Here is a 24501-nt window from a genome sequence, read left to right as displayed (position 1 = left end):
GATTTCTTTAGACACCATGATTGCACAATTCATAAGGTGGCCAGTGGATATGGATTCGCCATAGGATACTCTGGCCAAGAGACAATCATCCCTGATGAGCAGAGCATGTAAGAAATTAATCTGTGTAAGGGTGTCCATGGTGATAATGGTTGTTTTCTGTAACAGGAGACTGTGTAGAATGCAGAGGGGAAGACAGCGCCCCCTGCAGCCTAAAATGTGCATGAGACGAAGGAGATCCCAACCAAATTGGGGTATCAGAATTGTCTCCTGTTTCCATGCCAGGATGATGACATTCAAAGCTAAGAAAAACACAAAAAGGGAACTCTGATATTCTTGATCTTCTGGGAACTCGTGAAGGAGGTGTTTGGGTCTGGTGCACTGAATTTCTTCAGTCATTTTTTTTGTCCTTGAATTTTTTTCTTCTGGAGAAAGGTGGGGAATGAGAAAACATCAGACATTGAGGAAAACAATGAATAAACAGAGGGACTGAGTAGATGTAAATAGCATTCCTTTGGCACAGTTCTGGTGTCAGCTCCATACAGAGAAATCCCACAGCGTTAGTGTGTACAAACATCACTGAACATGATTTTTTTTTTTTAAATGACATTTGCTCCTATGGATCTTCTCTTTAAATCCTATTTTCTCTCACTCCTTCCTTGAATTACACCACGACAGGCATACCTTCTGATAACACTCCACCTACACTAGAGACCAACTGTAGCAATTGATTTCTGAAGAAGAAAAACGTCTGGGTAAAAGGTTGGTCTAAAATGTTCAATGGAAGGAATTCTGATGCTATATCATGATTTTTTATAATCCAAGAAGATGTTAAAATATCAGTTACCCCGGGCACCTGGGTGGCTCAGTGGGCTAAAGCCTCTGCCTTTGGTTCGGGTCATGATCTCAGGGTCCTGGGATGGAGCCCTGCATGGGGCTCTCTACTCAGTGGGGAGCCTGCTTCCCCTCCTTCTCTCTCTGTCTGCCTCTCCACCTACTTGTGATCTCTCTCTGTCAAATAAATAAGTAAAAATCTTTAAAAAAAAATCAGTTACCCAGCTGACTAAGTGAAAGCAGTCACACACCAAGTTATACCATCATAAAATTTCAAATCCTAAAAACTTTCTAGAAAGAGAGAGAGAGAGAGAGAGAGAGAGATATTTCTAAAACGGTATTAGAAAGCACCAACATACCTCACAACAGCTATGCTCAAAACTGGAAGACAATACGTTGGCTCAAAATACTCAAGTAAAAGTATTTCTTTCCAGCCAAGAATTCTATAACTAGCCAAATCATTAAGCAGTGATAGATAAGTGTGAAAGATAGAAGAAATATATATTCAAACTTGAAAAAAAGATGTTAAGGCACAACTGGCATGGGCACTGTTGACATCTTCATATGACTTAAAGCATAACGTGAGATGAATAGAGACCGAATGAATCCGATAGAATGTTGGCATTTGGTACTCCAGGTGTATCCTCCTCCCCCATGGATAGACACTCAAAGCATATTCATTGCTAGACTGAACCCTCACATCCTTTTCTTTCTTACTCCTTTCAACACCAATTTATGTGAGAAACGTCCTTTATTGATCAACTGAATATCTACCATAGAGCAGTAAGTAGCTAATTCATGCTTCCAAGCTGCTGTTACATACTCAGCTCTATAATTGTCTCCATTCTATTTTCAGAATCACTTTAGCTTATTCACAAACACATGAAGTTAAATAAGAAGACCTTTTCACTTCAGTCCATGTACTTAGTTATGCCCAATTTCAAGTTCCGTTTTTGCACATTGCATATTGCTTTTGCATTTGTGTTTGTACTGTTATTATGTGTTTGGATACTTCTCTCCCAAGCACTTAATCAGTAAATGCACAAGCTTAAAATACACTTTGTGTGTAATTTGACAAGAAAAACAAAAATTAAAACACTCATCTCCTTAATTATTAGAATTCAGCTGAGAAGAGCAATCCGCTAAAACAGGACAGAGTAGGACAACTGTGACAACTGAATGTGAAGATGTTGATAATTGTTTTACTGTCCAACAACCTAGTAAGAGAGTCAGTATCTTTTTGGCTATTTCCACAAAAGTAATCTTTTTATATGAGTTTAAAAATGTCTTCTTTAGTCTCACTTTTTCTCTTCTAGCTAGCTTCACTATAAGTCAGATTCTATTTGCTTGAAACCTAGATCCTACCCTTCCTAGAATATCTCTCATCCTTCACTTAGTCAGTATGTGTACGTTTGCCAGAAAGCAGCAGACATGGGAAATTGTTTCCAAGCGTGTGTTGATTCCTGAATGAAACTTGCCCAGATAGCCCCTTTCAGTGGTGGGGCAAGCTTCAGATTCAGACAGTACTTACCAGTCATCCCTAAAGCCATTAAGAGAGATTTTAGAATTTTTATTAAAAATGCCAGATTTGTTTCGTTTCAAAGAGCCAGGGAGTTTCAGGCCTCTTAGTGGGAGAAGATGAATTTCTCTAGTATTCATAATTTCTGATTGAATACATATATGTAGTTAAGAATGTATATATAATAGAGAGAGGAAGAGAGTTAAGAATTAATGACATGCCCTGCTGCTCTAATGTCCCCATTATCAGGGAGAAGTGCTGTGCCTTGCAGATGTATTACCTTGAGCTGTTGGGGAGACAGAGATAGGCAGAGACAGAGTCTCACCAACTAGGTCTCTGGGGCTAGTCTTCAGTTCTGCACCTCAGCTTCAGTTCCAAATATAGGAGATGTGAATCCCTGAACGAATCTTCAGCCTCAGTGTGGTCTCTGAAATTGACTATGAGCAATGTCTGCCCGGTTCCCTGAGGAGTCATTAAAACCATCTACTCTGCGCCAACTAATCCAAACCCAAAGTCTAGTTTCAGGAAAACAACTTCCACATCAGAGGCAAGTAATTGTTCTAATGAGCTCACAAATGTCTTTGCTTATAATTGCAATAAGGTAAGAAAGCCTTGGCTTCAGAGCCACCATACTAGTAGGACTGAATAATAATGATGATAAGAACTAAGAGTAACATCATAATAGTAGTAGCAGTATATTAATTTTAGTGCAAACATTCTTTCTTCCTGTCCTAGTGGAAAACAGTGAGTCACAGAAGCTTCTGTTATGGCTGAAGCAGTGAGGGGGCCAGGGTTCCAGAAGCAGAACAATGTCTATTTGATTTTTTTGAGAGAGAGAGTAAGAAGGAGGGACACAGGGAGAGAGAGAATCCCACCACACAGGTCTCTATCTCATGACCCTGAGATCATGACCTGAGCTGCAATCAAGAGTCTGACACTCAACCATCTGAGCCACCCAGGCGGCCCACAGTGCCCATTTTAAATTGGGTTACTGGTGGGGTGCCTGGCTTGCTCAGTCAATAGAGCTTGCAACTCCTGATCTCAGGGTTGTGAGTTTGAGCCCCACACTGGGTGCAATATTACTTAAAAATAAAATCATTTTAAAAATTGAGTTGTTTGTATTGAATTGTAAGTGCTATTTCTTTATAATTTGCTACAAGGCCTAATCAGATATGACATGCAAATATTTTCTCCTATTCTTTGTGTTATTTCTCCGCTGATGGATAGTTGCCTTTGAAGTACAAAAGTTGTAACTTTAATATAGCAAATTAGCCTATATTTTCTTTTGTTGCTCATGTTTTTGATATACCTAAGTATCCATTACTAAGTCCAACATCATGAAAAATGGAAGGAGTGGAACATATATGAATGTGTATATTAATATGAATGGTGGAGGTATATAGAATGTCAGTTGAGGACTACATAAGAACTTAGGGCTAATGAGAAAAATGGTACAAGCTGTAGAAATAAAAATTTTAACCATTAAGCTATTTAACTCAGCCTTGATTAGAGTTATAACCACAGGGCTTGTATCAATAGCTGCAAATTTGAAAGATTAAGAAACTGCATTTTTAAGTAACAATAGACTTTGAGATGAAAATCAACTGAATTCTCCATTATAACTTTGTATAGACAAGTAAAACATTGGAAAAATATTTTTCACATATATGTGAACTAAGGACCTATTTTGAGGGGGTATTTACATATATATAAATATATATATATTTAAAGATTTTATTTATTTAATTGACAGAGAGAGAGAGACAGTGAGAGAGGGAACACAAGCTGGGGGAGTGCGAGAAGGAGAAGCAGGCTTCCCACCAAGTGGGGAGCCTGATGTGGGGCTTGATCCCAGGACACTGGGATCATAACCTGAGCCAAAGGCAGATGCGTAACGACTGAGCCACCCAGGCACCCCAAGATTTATATTCCTTACTTAACTAGAATAAAGTTGAGATGCTTACTTTTAATAAACTTGCTGGCAAGATACTGCTTTAGCTCTACTTGTTTATTGCTATATATCTTTCAAACTTGATACTTGCTTGTCAGTTGTGAGAAATTATTAATTTTTGTTTTAACTTTGCAGAATATTGAACTAAATTTATTCTGTTTTGGTATCTCACCCTTGATTTTTCTTTTTTTAAAGATTTTATTTATTTAGTTGACAGAGAGATCACAAGTAGGCAGAGAAGCAGGTGGGGGGAAGGGGGGGAAGAAGGCTCCCTGCTGAGCAGAGAGCCTGATACGGGACTCCATCCAGGACCCTGAAATCATGACCTGAGCCGAAGGCAGAGGCTTAATCCATGGAGCCACCCAGGCACCCCCCCACTTTTTTAAAGATCACCCTTGATTATTCTGTTCTGACCTTGTTATAATGAACTCAACCAGTAATATCTGAGGTAATTCTCAAGACTTGGAAAAAACCACTGTTTTTCTCCTTATAACAATTATGTTCAAATTAAATAAATAGGGGGGGCGCCTGGGTGGCACAGTGGGTTGGGCCACTGCCTTCGGCTCAGGTCATGATCTCGGGGTCCTGGGATGGAGTCCCGCATCGGGCTCTCTGCTCAGCGGGGAGCCTGCTTCCTCCTCTCTCTCTCTGCCTGCCTCTCTGCCTACTTGTGATCTCTGTCTGTCAAATAAATAAATAAAATCTTTAAAAAAAAAACAACAAATTAAATAAATAGGGAAAATAGCAGTAAAGGTTCTGGTCATTAATTCCAATGGGGGTGGGTAGTATCCTCCCCAGAGCCACTAAGTAATTCTCTGGACATTGACTGAGTGTCATACAATGCAACTCAGTTCTGACGCTATCTACCTGGAGATAACATTAGATCCTAACATTAAGGGCACAGTCCCACAAAACTCCCTCCCCTTCCTCCCCATGACCTAACTTCCACTGTCAGTCCCAAACCCAGATATCACCTGTGTGTCTGACCCACCAGCTATGGGGTAGAGGTTCCTACAAACCCTGCTTGTACTTCAGACAATACTCACAAATTCAGGTGGTTACCTGTACTTCTGGCCGACTGAGCTATAGGTTTCTACTACCCCTACCTCAGGTTTAATTTGCTACAGCAGCTCCCACAACTCAGAGAAACATTTTATATATTACATTACTGATTTATTATGTAAGGATATAACTCAGGAACTGCCAGATGGAAGAGATGCACAGGGCATGGGAAAGGGTGTGGAGCTTCCTTACTCTCTGAGCACACCAGTCTCCCCAAATCTCTATGAGTTCACCAATCTGGAAGCTCTCCAGCCCCTCCCTTTGGGGTTTTATGGATGCTTCATTACCTGGGCCTGATTGTTTACAGTGGCTAATTCAATACCCAGCCTCTCTGTCTTCCCCAGAAATCAGGGGGTAGACTTGAAAGTTTCACTCCTCTTATCGCATGGTTGTTCCCCAACCCCCACTCCCAACACAGAACCCATCCCAACATGCAATCCCAGAGTCACCTCATTAACACAACAAAAGGCTCCTTGGTTGCTCTCACCACTTAGGAAATTCTGAAGGTTTTAAGAACTCCGGTGCTAGAAACCAAGACCAAGACCAAACATATATTTCTTATTATTCATCACAATATCACAAGCAAAACACAGAAAGAAATCCTAATTTTTCTTTAGGAAAGCATTTTATTTACAGACACTGGGGTATCTTAAACATGAACTAGTTTAAAGAGTCAAAAATGTTTCCCTGCTAGAAATTGGAATTTGGATTTGTGAAGAACTGGTCAGTGGGCCATTGTTTTCTTTATGAGCCACTTTAACTAAGGGCTCAATTATTTGATAGTGCAAAAAATGAATAATAGTAAATCCTTTTAATAAATAATTCCCTCTGGTTGTTGTGCTTATAGGAAAAGCAATAAAGGGGCACCTGGGTGGCTCAGTGGGTTAAGCCTCTGCCTTCGGCTTGGGTCATGATCTCAGGATCCTGAGATGGAGCCCCTCAACGGGCTCTCCACTCAGCAGGGAGCCTGCTTCCCCCTTCTCTCTCTCTGCTTGCCTCTCTGCCTGCTTGTGATCTGTCAAATAAATAAATTAAAAAAAAAAAAAAAGGAAAAGCAATAAGGACAACTACTGCAGTGTTGATGATGTAGGAAAGACCTTAGGGTTTGAAGTTGACAGCCAAGAAAGAATTCTTGAGATGTCTTTGCTGCAAAAAGATGGTTTTATTAAAGCATGGGGATGGACCTTTGGGTGGAAAGAGCTGCAGTAGGGTCATGAGGGATAGCCCATTATATACTTTCAAGTTGGGACCGAGTCAGGGAGAGCATAAGTCTCTGAAGAATTTTGGAAGCAAGGTTTCCAGGACTCTGAGGGGGCTAGCTGTTGTTGGGAAAAAGTCATTTATTCCCGTCTAATGAAACCTTAGTCATGATGATGAGGGAGCAGAAGATAGCTGAAGACAAAGCAGAAGCTGGCGCCCTACACTCCATCTCCCCACCCCCCATGTGATATGTGGGACATTCCTCAAGCACTCCTGGCTGCTCTAAAGGAAGAACAAATGGTTAACTGACAGAGATCCCAGTCCTGCAGGCCAGGGGTCTCCCCCAGTTTGCAAATGTCTCAGGGATTTACAAGGAAAAAGCTTTCTTACTAAAAGCTAGCCTAACTTTCAAAGATCCATAACTCAGTTTCCTGGAGCCCTAAAATCACCTTCCCCTCCATGAAACTGAGGGAGGCTGAGGCAGAAGAAAATGTAAATAAAATTGAATTTCTCTTGAACCTGTAGCCCACTGACAAGGACTGTGATAGGAGGAATGTAACATTACTCCAAGAAGCTCCCAGCTGTCTTCACATTAGCGTCTCACTAGAGGGAAAAGCAGCCTTGGCTTGACAATATCCACGCCTCCAATATCCTGAGTCTCCTTTAGCATATGACAGTCCTTCTGGACACCTCCTTTGTTCTCATCTCCCCAACTCCTGAGTAATAATCAGCCACTCCTCCAGACCACAGTGCAGCAGCTCTTTCTGCCCACTATCTCTGTGCTTTAATAAGACCACCATTTTGCATCAAAGATGTCCCAAGAATTCTTTCTTGGTCTTTGGCTCTGGATCTCACCCCACCCAACCTCACCTACATTCCCAAACCCCATCAGTGAGACCCTTCAGATGTATATCGGTGGGCCACAGGCTGGGGAGATGATTGCCAACACATATCTTGGGGTGCTTAGAGATAAAGGAAATTTCTAAAGGAATTTTTATATGTTAAATTAGACTTAAAGATCTTGGGGGTTGGGCGAAGATTGCCTTTTGCCCTTAGCAAAGTATTAACACAGAGGCAGCTGAGTTCCTGGAGGAATGTCTACTCTGCCTATTTCAAGGACTTGTCAGGGAGCTGTAGGTAGGAAGGAAATTTAAAGTTTTTTCTTCTGCATTGTTTTCCACATCATTGAAATGCAAAAAGTGGATACATTTGATAGGAACTTAGGAGGTAAAATCAACAAGAGCTGGTTATTGATGAACACAGTGATGAGGCAGCAGAAGGTTTAGCTAAGGACAAAGCACAAGCTGTCACCCTGCAAATCCTCCCACCCCCCACCTCCTAGGGGGGATAAATGTGATATTCCTCCAGGAAGTTCCCAACTGTCCTCATGTTAATGTCTTGCTAGAGAGAAAAGCAACCTTAACTGGACAGTAACAAAACCTCCAGTATCCTGCGAGTCTTTAACAAATGAAAATCCTTTTGAGACCTCCCTTTTCTTTACCTCCCCCAACTCCAAAGTATATAATCAGCCATCCATCACAACCCTGGGGCAGCAGCTCTTTCTGCCCATGGGTCCCATCCCCTTGCTTCAGTAAAACCACCTTCATCATCATTAGCCATCAGAGAAATTAAAATCAAACCCACATTGAGATACCACCTTACACCAGTTAGAATGGCAAAGATTAACAAGACAGGAAACCACAAATGTTGGAGAGACCGTGTAGAAAGGGGAACCCTCTTACACTGTGGATGGGAATGCAAGTTGGTGCAGCCACTATGGAAAACAGTGAGGAAATTCCTCAAAAAGTTAAAAATAGAGCTACCCTGTGACCCTGCAATTGCACTACTGGGTATTTACCCTAAAGATAAAGAAGGGCCATCTGTACCCCAGTGTTCATAGCAGCAATGGCCACAGTCACCAAACTGTGGAAAGAACCAACAGGCCCTTCAACAGATGAGTGGATAAAGTTGCAGCCCACATATACAAGGGAATATTACTCAGCCAACAGAAAGGATGAAAACCCAACTTTTGTATCAACATGGATAGAACTGGAGGAGATTATGCTGAGTGAAATAAGTCAAGCAGCGAGAGTCAATTATCATATCGTTTCACTTACTTGTAGAGCATAAGGAATAACATGGAGGACATTAGGAGAAGGAAAGGAAAATTGAATTGGGGGAAATTGGAGGAAATCAGAGACGAACCATGTGAGACTGTGGACTCTGAGAAACAAACTGAGGGTTTTAGAGGGAAGAGAGTATAGAGATGGGTGAGCCTGGTGGTGGGTATTAAGGAGGGCACTTATTGCATGGAACACTGATTGTTATATGCAAAAAAAATGAATCACAGAACACTACATCAAAAACTAATGATGTATTTTATGGTGACTAACATAACACAATTTAAAAAAATTATAAAAAGATTAAACAAGTTACAAACCATTAAAAACAAAGCAAAACAAAACACCAAAAAACCCCACCTTTTTGCACCAAAGACATCTCAAGGACACTTTCTTGGTCATAGGTTCTGGACCCTACCCCATTGAACCTCACCTATATTCCTAAACCACTTCAACAGGACCAGAAATTAGGATCCCAAGTACTTACCTGGTGCTCAGTGGTGTGGGAAATAAAGGCAGAGGAAATGTTGATAAAATAAATGTCCTTATTACCTGCAGCCCATTGACAAACAGGAAATTCCCAACTATCTTAATGTTAATGCCTTGCTAGAAGGGAAAACCATCTTAGTTGGACAAGAGCAAGGCTTCCAATATCCTGTGAGTCTTCTTTAGCATATGAAAGTCCTTTTGAACTTCCCTTAGCTTTACTTCCCTGGACCCCAAAGTATATAATCAGTCTCTCCTCACAATCCAGGGCAGCAGTGTTTTCTGCCCAGGGGTCCTGTCCCCAAGCTTTAATAAAACCATCATTTTGCACTAAATATGTCTCAAAAACTCTTTCTTGGCTGTTGACTTCAGACCCCACCAACCTCACCAACATTCTAAAAACTCCATCACTCAGGACCTGACCGTGGGCCAGTTTTAGGGAATTAGGCATTGTTAAGGGGAGAAAGAAAACTGAATCAAGGACTGGCTGGAACTAGTGGTCATCACAGAGTCACTCAAGTCTTGAAGTTGACTGGATGGCAGTTCCAGTTAAGAGCACACCTTCTAGCTCATAGTCTGACCTGAATTTTGAACCAGGATTTAGTTTTACCATTTGAGCACATTTGGATGAGTGGCTTAATCTAAGCCATAGTTCTCTCTTGGTAAAGTTAAAATAATGGAAATACTTTGTTTACCAAATTATTGTGAGGATTAAAAGAGAAAATGTAAGTAAAAAATCAAGCACAGTGCTCAGTAAGGAGTCAAGTCTGAATGAAGGTTGGCAAGTATTATTACTGGAAAATCCATCAGGGGTGCATCAGGAAAGTAAGATATGACTTTCTACAATTTGGTTTAGCAAGGGAATTCGATTGAGTATTCAGGTTGAAGACAGCTGTTTCTACCATCATCCTTCTAGTCGGATAAGCCCCCTAGCCAGTCAGTAGTCTTCCCTTTGAGGCGCACAGGCTAAGTCTGATCAGAAAGTCATCCCAAACATGTTTTTACTTCGTAGTTCCCTATGTAGACACAGTTTTAAAGATACTCATTTAAAACTTTTTGCTAGAAAAGAATGTACACTTGTTTAAAAATTATGTTATTTAAAATTCGGCTTTCGTGACATTCCCCCCTTCCCCATTACCCTAGGTATCTAATGGAGTGCCTTATCTATATCATTATAAAATACTCAGAAAATGAATACATTTTGAATGAATGGAACTCAAGTTATATATTTTTAGCATTCCTTAACCTGAAATATCAAAGTACACTTAGAGCCAATATTTAACCATAATTTATTATATTACACTTCCAATAATTATCAAACAAAAGTGCACCAATACCTAGACAAAAAGAAAAAATAAAGAGATCACTTGAGAATTGACAGAACCCTTAAAGTTTAGTTGTGTCTGTGTGAAGGGAACTGCTTGATATTTACTGAAGAATGTGATAATGATCCCTGGTGCTTTTAAATTCACATTTCAATTGCTAGAATCTTCAGAGATTTATTCCCAAAGACAAACAATAATATAAGATAGCACAACTGCCAAATAACCATGACTGAATTTCTCGCTCTAGGATGAATGAATTCTTATTTCAAGAGGTAGGATTTTGGCTTCTGTGACTTCATATGATTCTCTAAAATTGTATCTGTACTCTCAAGTTGTCGTGAAGAAACAGAGCAGATGTAACCCATCTGCTAACAAGGGACCTGAGCTGAATTAACCTATGGTCTATTTAGTGCATATAAACGGGCATACTTCCAGGTACCAGGATTCATCATGTATCCACTCCTAGGACCAGAAATGCACATGGTCATCTTACACCATCTAAACCTGGAACTCAGCAATAATGCTAATAAATTCACTAGCCTTGAGAGGCTTTGGGGACTTGCTGATAGTAAATATCTTGTGGAAAGTCTTCCTTATGGTTCTGAATGTTTTAGCTGACAGACAAGCAGATACCATGGACAAAGTCTAGAATATAAAGCCAGAAAACATGGAGATGAGATTCCATCTGGCCACTCGCTGGTTGGACATGGGAAACTTCTTAATTTCTCAGGCAGGAAGTTCATTCAGCTGTACACCATAACAAAACAAAATTATTTTATTCTAGAATTCTCCAATGAGAAAGCATTGCTACATTAGAAAATGATTTTGTTTGAATAAATGTAGTTTAATTATGTCCTAGATATTAATAATGTTTTGCCTAATAGATTGACATCAATCTGCTTGATAAGACAATATTTTAATTGTAAATATTAGATGTACATAATAAATTTACAATAGGTGACTTTTCATTTATAACCTTAATTTGAAATTCCTTTTTTTTCCCCTTGTCCTATCAAGAAAATTGTATTTCTCCTTTTTAAGAAATGGTCTTATTTTACAGATTTTGTGAACTTTGTGATTAACTAGTACCTTTTTTTATATGTTAGCTATCCTCAAGTAGAAAGGTTAATTCGTTATCCACCTATTTCTAAGAGACTGCTTCATCTTAAGTATTATTTAATTTTGTTTACAGCATAGTCACCAAAGGAATGAACTAGATTCAAACTGTCTGGGATTCATATCTTGATTCTACCACGTGCTATGTAAACTTAGATAAATTACTTAATATTTTTAAGGTCAGTTTCTTCATCTATAAATCACATTAAAATGCTTAATATTAGTTCATAGAAATTAAGGAACTGTATATACAAAATTCTTAACCTGTGCCTACCACTTAGTAAGCATTCAATAACGTTAGCTATTACTCAAGACTCCATTAAAATGTTTAAATATAGGCGATTATATACATTTTTATCCTTTCTGTTAGGCTTACCATTCCTTTTGTTCTTTATGTAAGTCTTAAGTTTTTAACCTTTAGCTTTAAAGCTACTTTAAATACATTTTATAAATAACATAAAGAGAAAAGGGTATATTATTCGAGGGTTTCCTAGTTTCTGCTGAACACAATTCTTAAAATACAGAATACTCATATAAACACATTTTTTACTCTAAAACTTTATGTAAGATAAATTTTTTAAAGTAAAAAAAAATAGTTCAAACTTAGTTTAAATATTTGCTTGTTCATAATAACGTCTTTGTGTATTAACGAAAATGAAGCCATCAAATTTATAACTCCCATAATGTTTTCACCACAGGTTCATTTGGGGAGCTGCTCCATTGTCTCATGGATTCCTTGGGGGGTGGGAACCACACTGCAGTGACAGAGTTCATTTTACTGGGCCTAACCAATGACCCTGTCCTTCAAGTCATCCTCTTCCCGACCATCCTCTGCATCTACCTGGTGACCATATCTGGTAACCTTAGCACAGTCATTCTGATCAGAATCTCCTCGCAGCTTCACCACCCTATGTATTTTTTTCTGAGCCACTTGGCCTTGGCTGACATAGGCTATTCATCTGCTGTCACACCCAACATGCTTGTAAACTTCCTGGTGGAGAGAAATACCATCTCCTATCTTGGATGTGCCATCCAGCTGGGTTCAGTTGTTTTCTTTGGGTCAAGTGAGTGCTTCCTGCTGGCTGCCATGGCATACGATCGCTTCGTGGCAATCTGCAACCCATTGCTTTATTCAGCCAAAATGTGCACACAAGTTTGTGTTCGCCTACTCACAGTGACTTACATAGGTAGTTTTCTCAATGCTTCCTCTTTTACTATTTGCTTCTCATTTTTACTCTTCTGTGGACCAAATCAAGTCAACCATTTTTTCTGTGATTTTGCTCCTTTAGTTAAGCTCTCCTGTTCTGATAGCAGTATCCCCGCTGTTGTCCCCTCATTTACGGCTGGCTCCATCATCGCGGTCACTGTGTGTGTCATAGCGGTCTCCTACATCTGTATTCTCGCCACAATCCTGAAGATGCGCTCCACTGAGGGGCGCCGCAAGGCCTTCTCCACTTGCACGTCCCACCTCACAGCAGTCACTCTGTTCTATGGGACCATCACATTCATCTATGTGATGCCCAAGTCCTGCTACTCAACTGACCAGAACAAGGTGGTGTCTGTGTTCTACCTGATAGTGGTCCCCATGTTGAACCCCCTCATCTACAGCCTCAGGAATAGTGAGATGAAGGGGGCGCTGAAGAGGGAGCTCACCAGAAAAATATTTTCTTAGTGAAGCTTTTATATTGTATTTGATAAAATACCATAAATATAATAATAAAATATATTTTATTATAAATACAATAAATATAAATAAATATAATAATATATTATTACAAATATAATATATTAAATATAATAATATAATATAAATATAATAATAAAATGTATTTTATTATTTTATAGTATTTGATAAAATACCATAAATATAATAATAAAAATTATATTTATGTGGTCTAAGTATGTCTAAAAAATATATATATGTGGTCTAAATATGTCAGTCCGTATGTCAGCCAGCATGGAGGTTTTAAAGTCGGGGGTGTGGATTTTCTGATACCAATTTGTAAATCAGGCTTATAGTAAGTTACCACCAACAAATTAATTTAAATTATGAACACAAATTGGTTCACATGAAAACATACCTAATCAACTGAAAATCCTTTATAAGTTTTCTTCTTATTTTTTCAAAAACAGTTCTCTGCATTAGTTAAGGTTATTGTACCTCCATACCTTTAAGACTAAGTCCATTTCAACAGAAGTTAACCTGAAATGAGCATAATTATTATGACTGAATACATTTTGAAGGGAAATGACCAAGTGGAACCAGACAGTAAAACTATTGGAAACATTTTTTGCAGTAAAGTTATCTGCTGGGAATGGATACTGTTGACCCAGAAATGTTGGCATTTGTTCCCCATCCCTGGTTCCAGCCTCATTGCAGGGGACCTCATAAAAGAACAGGATAGGATGTCCCTAACCTGTGCATGCTTCCATCAGGTAAAATAGGTGTCTTCTCTGTGGGAGTGAGCATGACTCCTGAACTCTTCAGGGCCTGAGGGAACAAACAACTCGAAGTGACTTGTTCATGGGCAGACTCAAATCCTATGAAGGAAGTTAGAGGGGACTATATTGTGTTTCCTCCATGAAGCTTAACTTATCTTTATGTACTGACTACCACACTTATTTCTCTTCCCCAGTCCTCTCTTTAATGTTTTAAACCAAAGTGCTTTTGTCTAATGAAATTCAAGGACAGATCATCTCAAACAGAGGTATCATTTCCTACCCCAAATTCCTCCCTCCAATATTCTGTATCCCAGCAAGAGGCCCCTCACTTAGTTTATGGATTCTGAACCCTGAGAGAAATTGATTTCTCTTCTCCCTTCACAGTCCTGCATCCAGTCACAAAATGTCATACATTCAGAGTCTAAATATTTACTTCCTACTTCTTTTCATTTTCATTGTCAACACTTGTATTTCAAATTACCACCTTATACATTTATTTTGCAATAGAACTCCTGTGATAGCTGAAGGTATTTTTAGAAGTGACTAACATTTAATTGCCGGGCTTTGAGTAAAGTACCTTACTCTCAATCATGTGTGGAGTGTTTATTCAATCAGCTGAAAGCCTGAAGGGAAAAAAACTGAGGTCCTCTGAAAAAGAGGGATAATGCCTTTGAACTCAAGACTACAACATCAACTCTTATGGAATTTTCAGTCTGCTAGACTGCACTGTGGATTTTGAAATTGCCAACTGCAACAATTATGTAAGCCACCTCCTTAAAATCTCTCTGTATATGTATTTATATATTCATATATACATTTCTTTATTGGTTCTGCAGCTCTGGAGAATCCTAATAGGATTCTCCCTAACCAGCTTTCCTCTACCCTCTTTTACTCTTCCAAGTCATTCTCTATACAACCACCACGACCGTAAATCTAAATAGATTTCTTCTTTCATTAATATATTCCAAAGAGAATATAGAAAAAAGGCAAATTTTTTCTTTCTTTTTTTCTTTTTTAGAAAAAAGGAAAATTTTATTTACTTGATTTTAACTCCAGTATAGATAACATACAGTGCTATATTAGTTTCAAGTGTATAATACAGTGACTCAACAATTCCATGCACCACACTGTGCCTATCACAACAAGTGCCCTCCTTTCTCCCCATCACCTATTTCACCCAGCCCTCCAACCACCTCCCTTCTGGTAACCATCAGGTTGTTCTCCAGAACTAAGAGTCTGTTTCTTGCTTTGTCTCTTTTTTTTCCTTTGCTCCTTTGTTTTATTTCTTAAATTCCACATATGAGTGAGATCATATGATTTCTCCATTAATTTACTTCACTTAGCATTATATTCTCTAGCTCCATTCATGTTATTGCAAATGGCAAGATTTCAATCTTTTTATGGCTGAGTAATATTCCAACATATATATGTATGTTGGAATATATACATTTCTTGTTTACCCATTCATGTATTGATGGACACTTGAGCTGCTTCCATAATTTGGCTATTATAAATAATACTGCTTTAAACATAGGGGTGCATGCATCCTTTTGAATTAGTGCATTTGTATTTTGGGGGTCAATACTTAGTAGTGCGATTACTGGATCATAGGGTAGTTCTATTTTTAACTATTGAGGAATGCCTGTACTGTTTTCTACAGTGGTCACATCAGTGTGCCTGCCCATCAACAGTGCATGAGGGTTCCTTTCTCTCCACATCCTCACCAATGCTTGTTGTTTCTTGTGTTTTTTATTTTAGTCATTCTGACAGGTGTGAGGTGATATCTCATTGTAGTTTTGACTTGCATTTCCCTATGATGAGTGATGTTGAGCATCTTTTCATATGACTGTCGGCCCTCTGGATGTCTTCTTTGGAGAAAGTCTGTTCATGTCTTCTGCCCACTTTTTAATTGGATTATTTAATTTCTAGGTGTTGTTTTATAAGTTCTTTACATTTTATAAGTTCTTTGGAAACTAACACTTTATCAGGTATGTCATTTGCAAATATCTTCTCTCATTCAGTAGGTTGTCTTTTAGTTTTGTTGATTTTTTCTTTGCTGTGCAGAGGCTTTTTCTTTTGGTATAGTCCCAATGGTTCATTTTTGCTTCTGTTCACCTTGTCTGAAGAGACATCCAGAAAAATATAGCTATGGCTGAGGTCAGAGAAATTATTATCTATGCTCTAAGATTTTTATGGTTTCAGGTCTCATATTTAGGTCTTTAATCCATTTTGAATTTATTTTTGTGTATGCTGTAAGAGAGTGGTCTAGTTTCATTCTTTTGCATGTAGCTGTCCTGTTTTCCCAGCACCATTGTTGAAGAGACTGTCTTTTTCCCACTGGATCTTCTTTCTGCTGTGTTGAGGATTAACTGACACTATAATTGTGGGTTTATTTCTGTGTTTTCTGTTCTGTTTAATTGGCCTATGTGTCTATACTGTTTCGATTACTACAATTTTTGTAATATACCTTGAAGCCTGGAATTGTGATAGCTTCAGCTTTGCTTTTCTTTTTCAAGATCTTTTGTTATTTGGAGTCTTTCATGGTTTCATATAAATTTTAGGAATTTTTTGTTCTAGTTCTGTGAAAAATGTTCTTGTTATTTTCATAGAGATTGCTTTGGTAGTGTAAGCATAGATATTTTAACATTTGTTCATTTAATCCATGAGCATGGAATGTCTTCCCATTTCTTTATGTTGTCTTCAATTTCTTTCATCAGTGTTTTATAGTATTCAGTATATGTGCTGCCGAAGCGAGCACTGTTTTATAGTATTCAGAGTACGGATCTCTGAACTGTTTGGTTAAGTTTATTCCTGGGTATCTTATTTTTGGTGCAATTATAAATGGAATTCTTTTCATTTCTCTTTCTGCTGCTTCATTATTAGTGTATAGAAATGCAATGGATTTCTGCACATTTATTTTGTATCCTATGACTTCACTGAATTCATTTATCAGTTCTAGTAGGGTTTTTTTTCATTTTTTTGTATAGTCTTTAGAGTTTTCATATGTAGTATCATGTCACCTGCAAATAGTGGAAGTTTTACTTCCTCCTTACTAATTTGGATGCCTTTTATTTCTTTTTGTTGTCTAATTGCTGTGGCCAGGATTTCCAGTACTATGTTGAATAAAAGTGGTGAGAGTGGACATCCTTGCCTTGTTCCTGATCTCAGGAGGAAAAAGCTGTCATTGTTTCCCCACTGAGTATGATGTTTGCTGTGGTTTTTTCATATACGGCATTTATTATATTGAGGTATGTTCCCTCTAAACCTACTTTTATCATGAATGGATGTTGTACTTTGTCAAATACTTTTTCTGCATCTATTGAGATGATCATATGGTTTTTATACTTTCTCTTACTGATGTGATGTATTATGTGGATTGATAATCAAATACTGAACTGCCCTTGCATCCTGGGAATAAATCCCACTTAAATGTGGTGAATGACTTTTTAATGTATTTTTGGATTCTGTTTGCTAGTATTTTGTTGAGGATGTTTGCATCATTTTCAACAGAGATATTGGCCTGTAGTTCTCCCTTTTTGTGGTACCTTTGGTTTTGGTATCAAGATGATACTGTCCTCATGGAATGAGTTTGGAACATTCCTTCTTCTGTATTTTGGATAGTTTGAGTAGAATAGTTATTAATTTTTCTTTAATGTTTGATATCATTCAAAATGAGAAATTCTAGGGAGGCCTGGGTGGCTCAGTGGGTTAAGCGGCTGCCTTCGGCTCAGGTCATGATCCCAGCATCCTGGGATCGAGTCCCACATCAGGCTCCTTGCTCGGCGGGGAGCCTGCTTCTCCCTCTGCCTCTGCTGCCACCCTTCCTGCCTGTGCTCGCTTGCTCTCTCTCTGACAAATAAATAAACAAAATGAGAGAAATTCTTAAAATGACTCAGAGTCCTGAATACAGCCCTTGCTCTATTTCTATCTTTTTCCAGTCTTCCCTTGGTCTCCAAATAACTTCTTCTTTTAAATCCTTAAACATGTCTGTAGTTTTTGCTGCCTCAGGACCCTCCCACACGCAGTGAGAGTACCTCTCCCTGAATTCATTACCCCCTTACCTTGCTAACGTTTTATGTTATATCTTATGCTAATCATAAGCTAATATCTTATGTTATAGATACCAACCCAAGTGTTGTTTTCTATCTGGGAAGACTTCTTGAGGCTCCAGAACCAATTAAGTACACCTATAGAACTCTTTTTTCTTCAGAACATTCAGTGCACTTATAGACTTAATATTTGTTTTCTTCACAGTGCTGAAAGCTTTCCATAGCTACCACTTTGTCTCTGTCATTTCCCCATGCATCTAATGGACGCACAATAACATAAATGCATATTTGAAATGAATGAATGAAAAATGACTAAGGGAATGGATGACTGAATGTGTTTTTGCTCTGGTATGAACCACTGTCTGCTGCCATAGGATCCTGGTCACTGATCTGCTGAATGCTTCAGCCTGACTCAAGTGACCGAGTGTTCAGGTCAGAACCTGCTCCAGTTGTGACAGGCTTTTATACAAACTGATGCTCAGCACAGCTCCATCACTGCCTCCACACTGGTTCACAGATCGGCAACTAGGATCCCAGCCTCATTTAGTAAAAGTATTGTAATCACCTTCTGCTGAATAATGTCTCCCTCATGTATTTGCCTGGATGGAGAGTTGGAAGATCTAGAAATCAAATGTTAGTGAGAGGACTAGTACCAGTACAACCAGTGTAAACGACAGGAGCTAATACCTGGCATTCCAGGTACTGTTCTCAGGGATTTATACATATTAACCCAATTAATCCTCAGAATAACATTATGATTTTTTTCCTTTAACTATATTTTATAGAGGATGTGACTGAGGCATGTAAGGGTTAGGTGAAAGCTCAAGGTCCCAAATATCCTCTTAATATTTTGCCCTCTTTTAAGGCATAGAGTCTCTGATAGGCTGGACTGAGGGGCTCTTGGGAGATAGCTTCACCACTAGAGAATTTTATCTGTCCTGGACACATTCCTTTCCAGTCAGCCCTTACTATTCAGAGTTCAGGGTAGAGACTTCTCTATTGGATAAATCAGGCTAGCTTGGTCTAATGACCAAATTTCTTGCACAAAATAAATTAGAATGTAGAAAAATATCTCTAAATTTTTGAAATCATAGACTTCTGGTCCCACTGATGATGAAGTAGCTCCATTCCTCTCAGGTCCTCACCTCTTGTTTTACACACACACACACACGCACGCACGCGCCAAACACACGCCAAACACACGCCAAACACAAAAAATCCATTATAGATAAAATAATTAAACATAGGAATATTCTAAAGGTAGAAAGAAGAAGGAAGCCTCCTAGGGACTTTGGGACCTGAGTAACAACACAGCAGTGAGTCCCTGGGTTTCCCTATATCCTGGACAAGGACAATCAAGAATCACCAAGGGACACAGACAAATAAAACCTCTAAGAAAATCCAGTTTCTCCTAGCCGAAGAACTGGAAAAGAGTGGCCTCAACAGAACAGAAATGCTTTTGGCCATACCCACCTTACTCCAGACAAATACCTACGGAAAATCATACCTGCCACCCACCCCCAGCTTTTAGTGGGGCCAAGCATGTTGCTTATGCTCACCCCACCCACTCTCTGATTCCCTTGCCTGGGTGATGTCAATTGGATCCAGCAGGAAAATGAGCCTCCACTGTCACCTGGCAGGATGAGACTTAATGAGGGAGTATGAGGTGGGGCTAATGGTACTCAGCTCCCCCTGCCTCCAACCCTACTTGGGAAAGTACCCACCGAGCTGAGCTTTCACCCACGCCCTGCAAGGACAGGGCAGGGTGAACCAGCTCTCTACTTTCCCCTCCCCTAGTGGCAGTGGAGCCCAACAAGGAGCTGAGCTTATTTGGGGGCAAGAAGGCATGTAGCCATGGTGACATTATCACTAAGAGCCATCAGGGCAGAGTGGGCAGCTGGACTTCCATCTCAACCATCTGCAGGGAGCATTTTACTAGAGTTGTGTCCATAGCACTCAACAGGAAGCTGAACACACACACTGACATGCGGCCTGCAGCTACAGCTCAACAGCTCATCCACCCAACCTACAGAACTTCCTTAAACATGTTCAGAATACTAATGTGAGTCTACAGTTGGACAAAACCATCTGATGCAAAATCATCTTACAATAAAGGGTTGACTATCTCAGATAACTTACTGAATATTGTACTGAAAGTGAAAAGAAGAATGGTTGTGTACGTACAGAACAGTTGTGTGTGCATCAGTTATTAGCTGTCCTGGTTGTGTGGCTGACAGGGAGTTGTGGTTCCATGCTGCTGCTCAGCATCATGAGTGATGGGAAGAGATCCAAATTCAAAATCTGAAGTATGATTTCTACTAAATGCATATTGCTGTCACACCATTGTAAAACCAAAAAATCACAAGTCAAAACCATCATAAGTGGGGGCATCTGGGTGCCTTAGTCATTAAGCATCTGCCTTGGGCTCAGGTCATGATCCCATGGGGCTGGGATTGAGCCCCACATCAGGCTCCTTGCTCAGCGAGATGCCTGCTTCGCCCTCTCCCAGTCCCCCTGCTTGTGTTCCCTCTCTCGTCTCTGTCAAATAAATAAATAAAATCTTAAAAAAAAATCACAAGTGAGGGACTGTCTGTACCAAAAGCAAAGACATGTCAAATGTAAATCTACGACTGGCAAAATGTAGCCTTCAGAAATGGACTAATGGGGGGAGGAATCAAGATGGCGGAGAAGTAGCAGGCTGAGACTACTTCAGCTAGCAGGAGATCAGCTAGAGAGCTTATCTAAAGATTGCAAACACCTGCAAATCCATCGCAGATAGAAGAGAAGAAGAATAGCAATTCTAGAAACAGAAAAACAACCACTTTCTGAAAGGTAGGACTGGCGGAGAAGTGAATCCAAAGCGACAGGAAGATAGACCCCAGGGGGAGGGGCCGGCTCCCGGCAAGCAGCGGAGCAATGGAGCACAAAATCAGGACTTTTAAAAGTCTGTTCCACTGAGGGACATCGCTCCAGAGGCTAAACCGGGGCGAAGCCCACGCGGGGTCGGCGTGGCCTCAGGTCTCGCAGGGTCACAGAAGGATTGGGGGTGTCTGAGTGTTGCAGAGCTTGCGGATATTGGAATGGGAAAGCTGGCTACAGAGACAGAGCCGACAGTAAGCTCATAGCTCGGTGTTGCCTTGAACCGGTCGCAGGCTCCGTGAGCTTGGAGCGCGGCCAGAGGTTAGGCAGACGGGAGTTACTAGGAGCTGTTCGCTAAGGGCGCACTGGGGAGCGGGGCCCCGGGCTCTCGGTTCCTCCGGGCCGGAGACCAGGAGGCCGCCATTTGTATTCCCGTCCTCCGGAACTCTACGGAAAGCGCTCAGGGAACAAAAGCTCCTGAAAGCAAAGCCAAGTGGATCACTCAGCCCAGCCCCTGGTAAGGGCGGTGCAATTCCGCCTGGGACAAAGACACTTGAGAATCACTACAACAGGCCCCTCCCCCAGAAGATCAACAAGAAATCCAGGCAAGACCAAGTTCACCTACCAAGGAGTGCAGTTTCAATACCAAGGAGAGCAGCAGAATTCCAGAAGAGGAGAAAACAAACCACGGAACTCATGGCTTTCTCCCTGTGATTTTTTAGTCTTGCAGTTAATTTAATTTTTTTCTTTTTCATTTTTTTTTCTCTTCTTCTGCTAAAATTTTTTTAACTTTTACCCTTTTCTTTTTTAACGCTTTTTAACTAGTTTATCTAATATATATATTCTTTTTTATACTTTTCTTTATTCGTTTTCTTTTTTTAATTTTTTTTCTTTTTTTTCTTTATTTTTGAACCTCTTTTTATCCCCAAATCAGAAGAGATCCCAATCTCTTCAATCTCTTTTTTTAATTCTTTTTTTTAATTCTTGATTGAATTTTTAATTCAATCTCTTTTTTTAATTCTTTTTTTTTCTTTTTTTTCTTTCTTTCTTTTTGAACCTCTTTTTATCCCCAAATCAGAAGAGATCCCAATCAGAAGAGATTGGGAGATCCCAATCAGAGGAGATCCCTCACCCAATCGTGAGGGGGGAGAAATCCCTCCTCATGATTTGGGATCTCTTCTGATTTGGTTAAAGCATATTTTCCTGGGATTGTTGCCACCCTTTTAGTATTTTACTTGCTCCTTCATATGCTCTTAGCTGGACAAAATGACAAGGCAGAAAAACTCACAACAAAAAAAAGAACAAGAGGCAGTACCGAAGGCTAGGGACCTAATCAATACAGACATTGGTAATATGTCAGATCTAGAGTTCAAAATGACAATTCTCAAGGTTCTAGATGGGCTTGAAAAAGGCATGGAAGATATTAGAGAAACCCTCTCCAGAGATATAAAAGCCCTTTCTGGAGAAATAAAAGAACTAAAATCTAACCAAGTTGAAATCAAAAAAGCTATTAATGAGGTTCAATAAAAAATGGAGGCTCTCGAACTGCCCTATGACCCAGCAATTGCACTACTGGGTATTTACCCTAAAGATACAAGCGTAGTGATCCAAAGGGGCACGTGCACCCGAATCTTTATAGCAGCAATGTCCACAATAGCCAAACTATGGAAAGAACCTAGATGTCCATCAACAGATGAATGGATAAAGAAGATGTGGTATATATACACAATGGAATACTATGCAGCCATCAAAAGAAATGAAATCTTGCCATTTGCGACAACATGGATGGAACTAGAGCGTATCATGCTTAGTGAAATAAGTCAAGCGGAGAAAGACAACTATCATATGATCTCCCTGATATGAGGAAGTGGTGATGCAACATGGGGGCTTAAGTGGGTAGGAGAAGAATCCATGAAACAAGATGGGATAGGGAGGGAGACAAACCATAAGTGACTCTTAATCTCACGAAACAAACTGTGGGTTGCTGGGGGGAGGGGGGTTGGGAGAAGGGGGGTAGGGTTATGGACATTGGGGAGGGTATGTGCTTTTGGGTAAATTGGAAGGGGAGGTGAACCATGAGAGACTATGGACTCTGAAAAACAATCTGAGGGGTTGAAGTGGCGGGGGGTGGGTGGGAGGTTGGGGTACCAGGTGGTGGGTATTATAGAGGGCACAGCTTGCATGGAGCACTGGGTGTGGTGAAAAAATAATGAATACTGTTTTTCTGAAAATAAATAAATTGGAAAAAAAAAGAGAAAAAAAAGGGAAAAAATGGAGGCTCCCACTGCTAGAATAAATAAGGCAGAAGAAAGAATTAGCGATATAGAAGACCAAATGACAGAGAATAAAGAAGCTGAGCAAAAGAGGGACAAACAGCTATTGGACCATGAGGGGAGAATTTGAGAGATAAGTGACACCATAAGACGAAACAACATTAGAATAATTGGGATTCCAGAAGAAGAAGAAAGAGAGAGGGGAGCAGAAGGTATACTGGAGAGAATTATTGGGGAGAATTTCCCCAATATGGCAAAGGGAATGAGCATCAAAATTCAGGAGGTTCAGAGAACGCCCCTCAAAATCAATAAGAATAGGCCCACACCCCGTCACCTAATAGTAAAATTTACAAGCCTTAGTGACAAAGAGAAAATCCTGAAAGCAACCCGGGAAGAGAAGTCTGTAACATACAATGGTAAAAGTATTAGATTGGCAGCTGACTTATCCACAGAGACCTAGCAGGCCAGAAAGAGCTGGCATGATGTTTTCAGAGCACTAAATGAGAAAAACATGCAGCCAAGAATACTATATCCAGCTAGGCTATCATTGAAAATAGAAGGAGAGATTAAAAGCTTTCAGGACAAACAAAAACTGAAAGAATTTGCAAACACCAAACCAGCTCTACAGGAAATACTGAAAGGGGTCCTCTAAGCAAAGAGAGAGCCTACAAGTGGTAGATCAGAAAGGAACAGAGACAATATACAGTAACAGTCACCTTACAGGCAATACAATGGCACTAAAATCATATCTCTCAATAGTTACCCTGAATGTTAATGGGCTAAATGCCCCAATCAAAAGACACAGGGTATCAGAATGGATAAAAAAACAAAACCCATCTATATGTTGCCTCCAAGAAACTCATTTTAAGCCCAAAGACACCTCCAGATTTAAAGTGAGGGGGTGGAAAAGAATTTACCATGCTAATGGACATCAGAAAAAAGCAGGAGTGGCAATCCTTGTATCAGATCAATTAGATTTTAAGCCAAAGACTATAATAAGAGATGAGGAAGGACACTATATCATACTCAAAGGGTCTGTCCAACAAGAATATCTAACAATTTTAAATATCTATGCCCCCAACGTGGGAGCAGCCAACTATATAAACCAATTAATAACAAAATCAAAGAAACACATCAACAATAATACAATAATAGTAGGGGACTTTAACACTCCCCTCACTGAAATGGACAGATCATCCAAGCAAAAGATCAACAGGGAAATAAAGGCCTTAAATGATACACTGGATGAGATGGACATCACAGATATA

At 39.7% G+C, this 24501-nt stretch overlaps 2 protein-coding genes across 2 annotated transcripts in view; one reads left to right on the top strand and one right to left on the bottom strand.

Moving 5' to 3' along the window:
- Window positions 1-24501, bottom strand: part of LOC122912694 (olfactory receptor 481) — a 75801-nt gene that overhangs the window by 3362 nt on the left and 47938 nt on the right. The gene's annotated exons all lie outside the window — the stretch shown is intronic.
- On the top strand, window positions 12338-13282 carry LOC122912693 (olfactory receptor 502-like). Its single transcript, XM_044258756.1, has one exon. It carries the CDS (start codon window positions 12338-12340, stop codon window positions 13280-13282), a length of 945 nt encoding a protein of 314 aa, XP_044114691.1.

The sequence above is a fragment of the Neovison vison genome, chromosome 7 (assembly GCF_020171115.1).
Source record: "Neovison vison isolate M4711 chromosome 7, ASM_NN_V1, whole genome shotgun sequence".
In the NCBI taxonomy this organism is placed as follows: Eukaryota; Metazoa; Chordata; class Mammalia; order Carnivora; family Mustelidae; genus Neogale; species Neogale vison.
This window is presented reverse-complemented; position numbering and strand designations above follow the sequence as displayed.

Bases quoted from the DNA above. Each gene is read 5' to 3' on its own strand.
- LOC122912693 (XM_044258756.1), top strand. From the start codon at position 12,338: ATGGATTCCTTGGGGGGTGGGAACCACACTGCAGTGACAGAGTTCATT.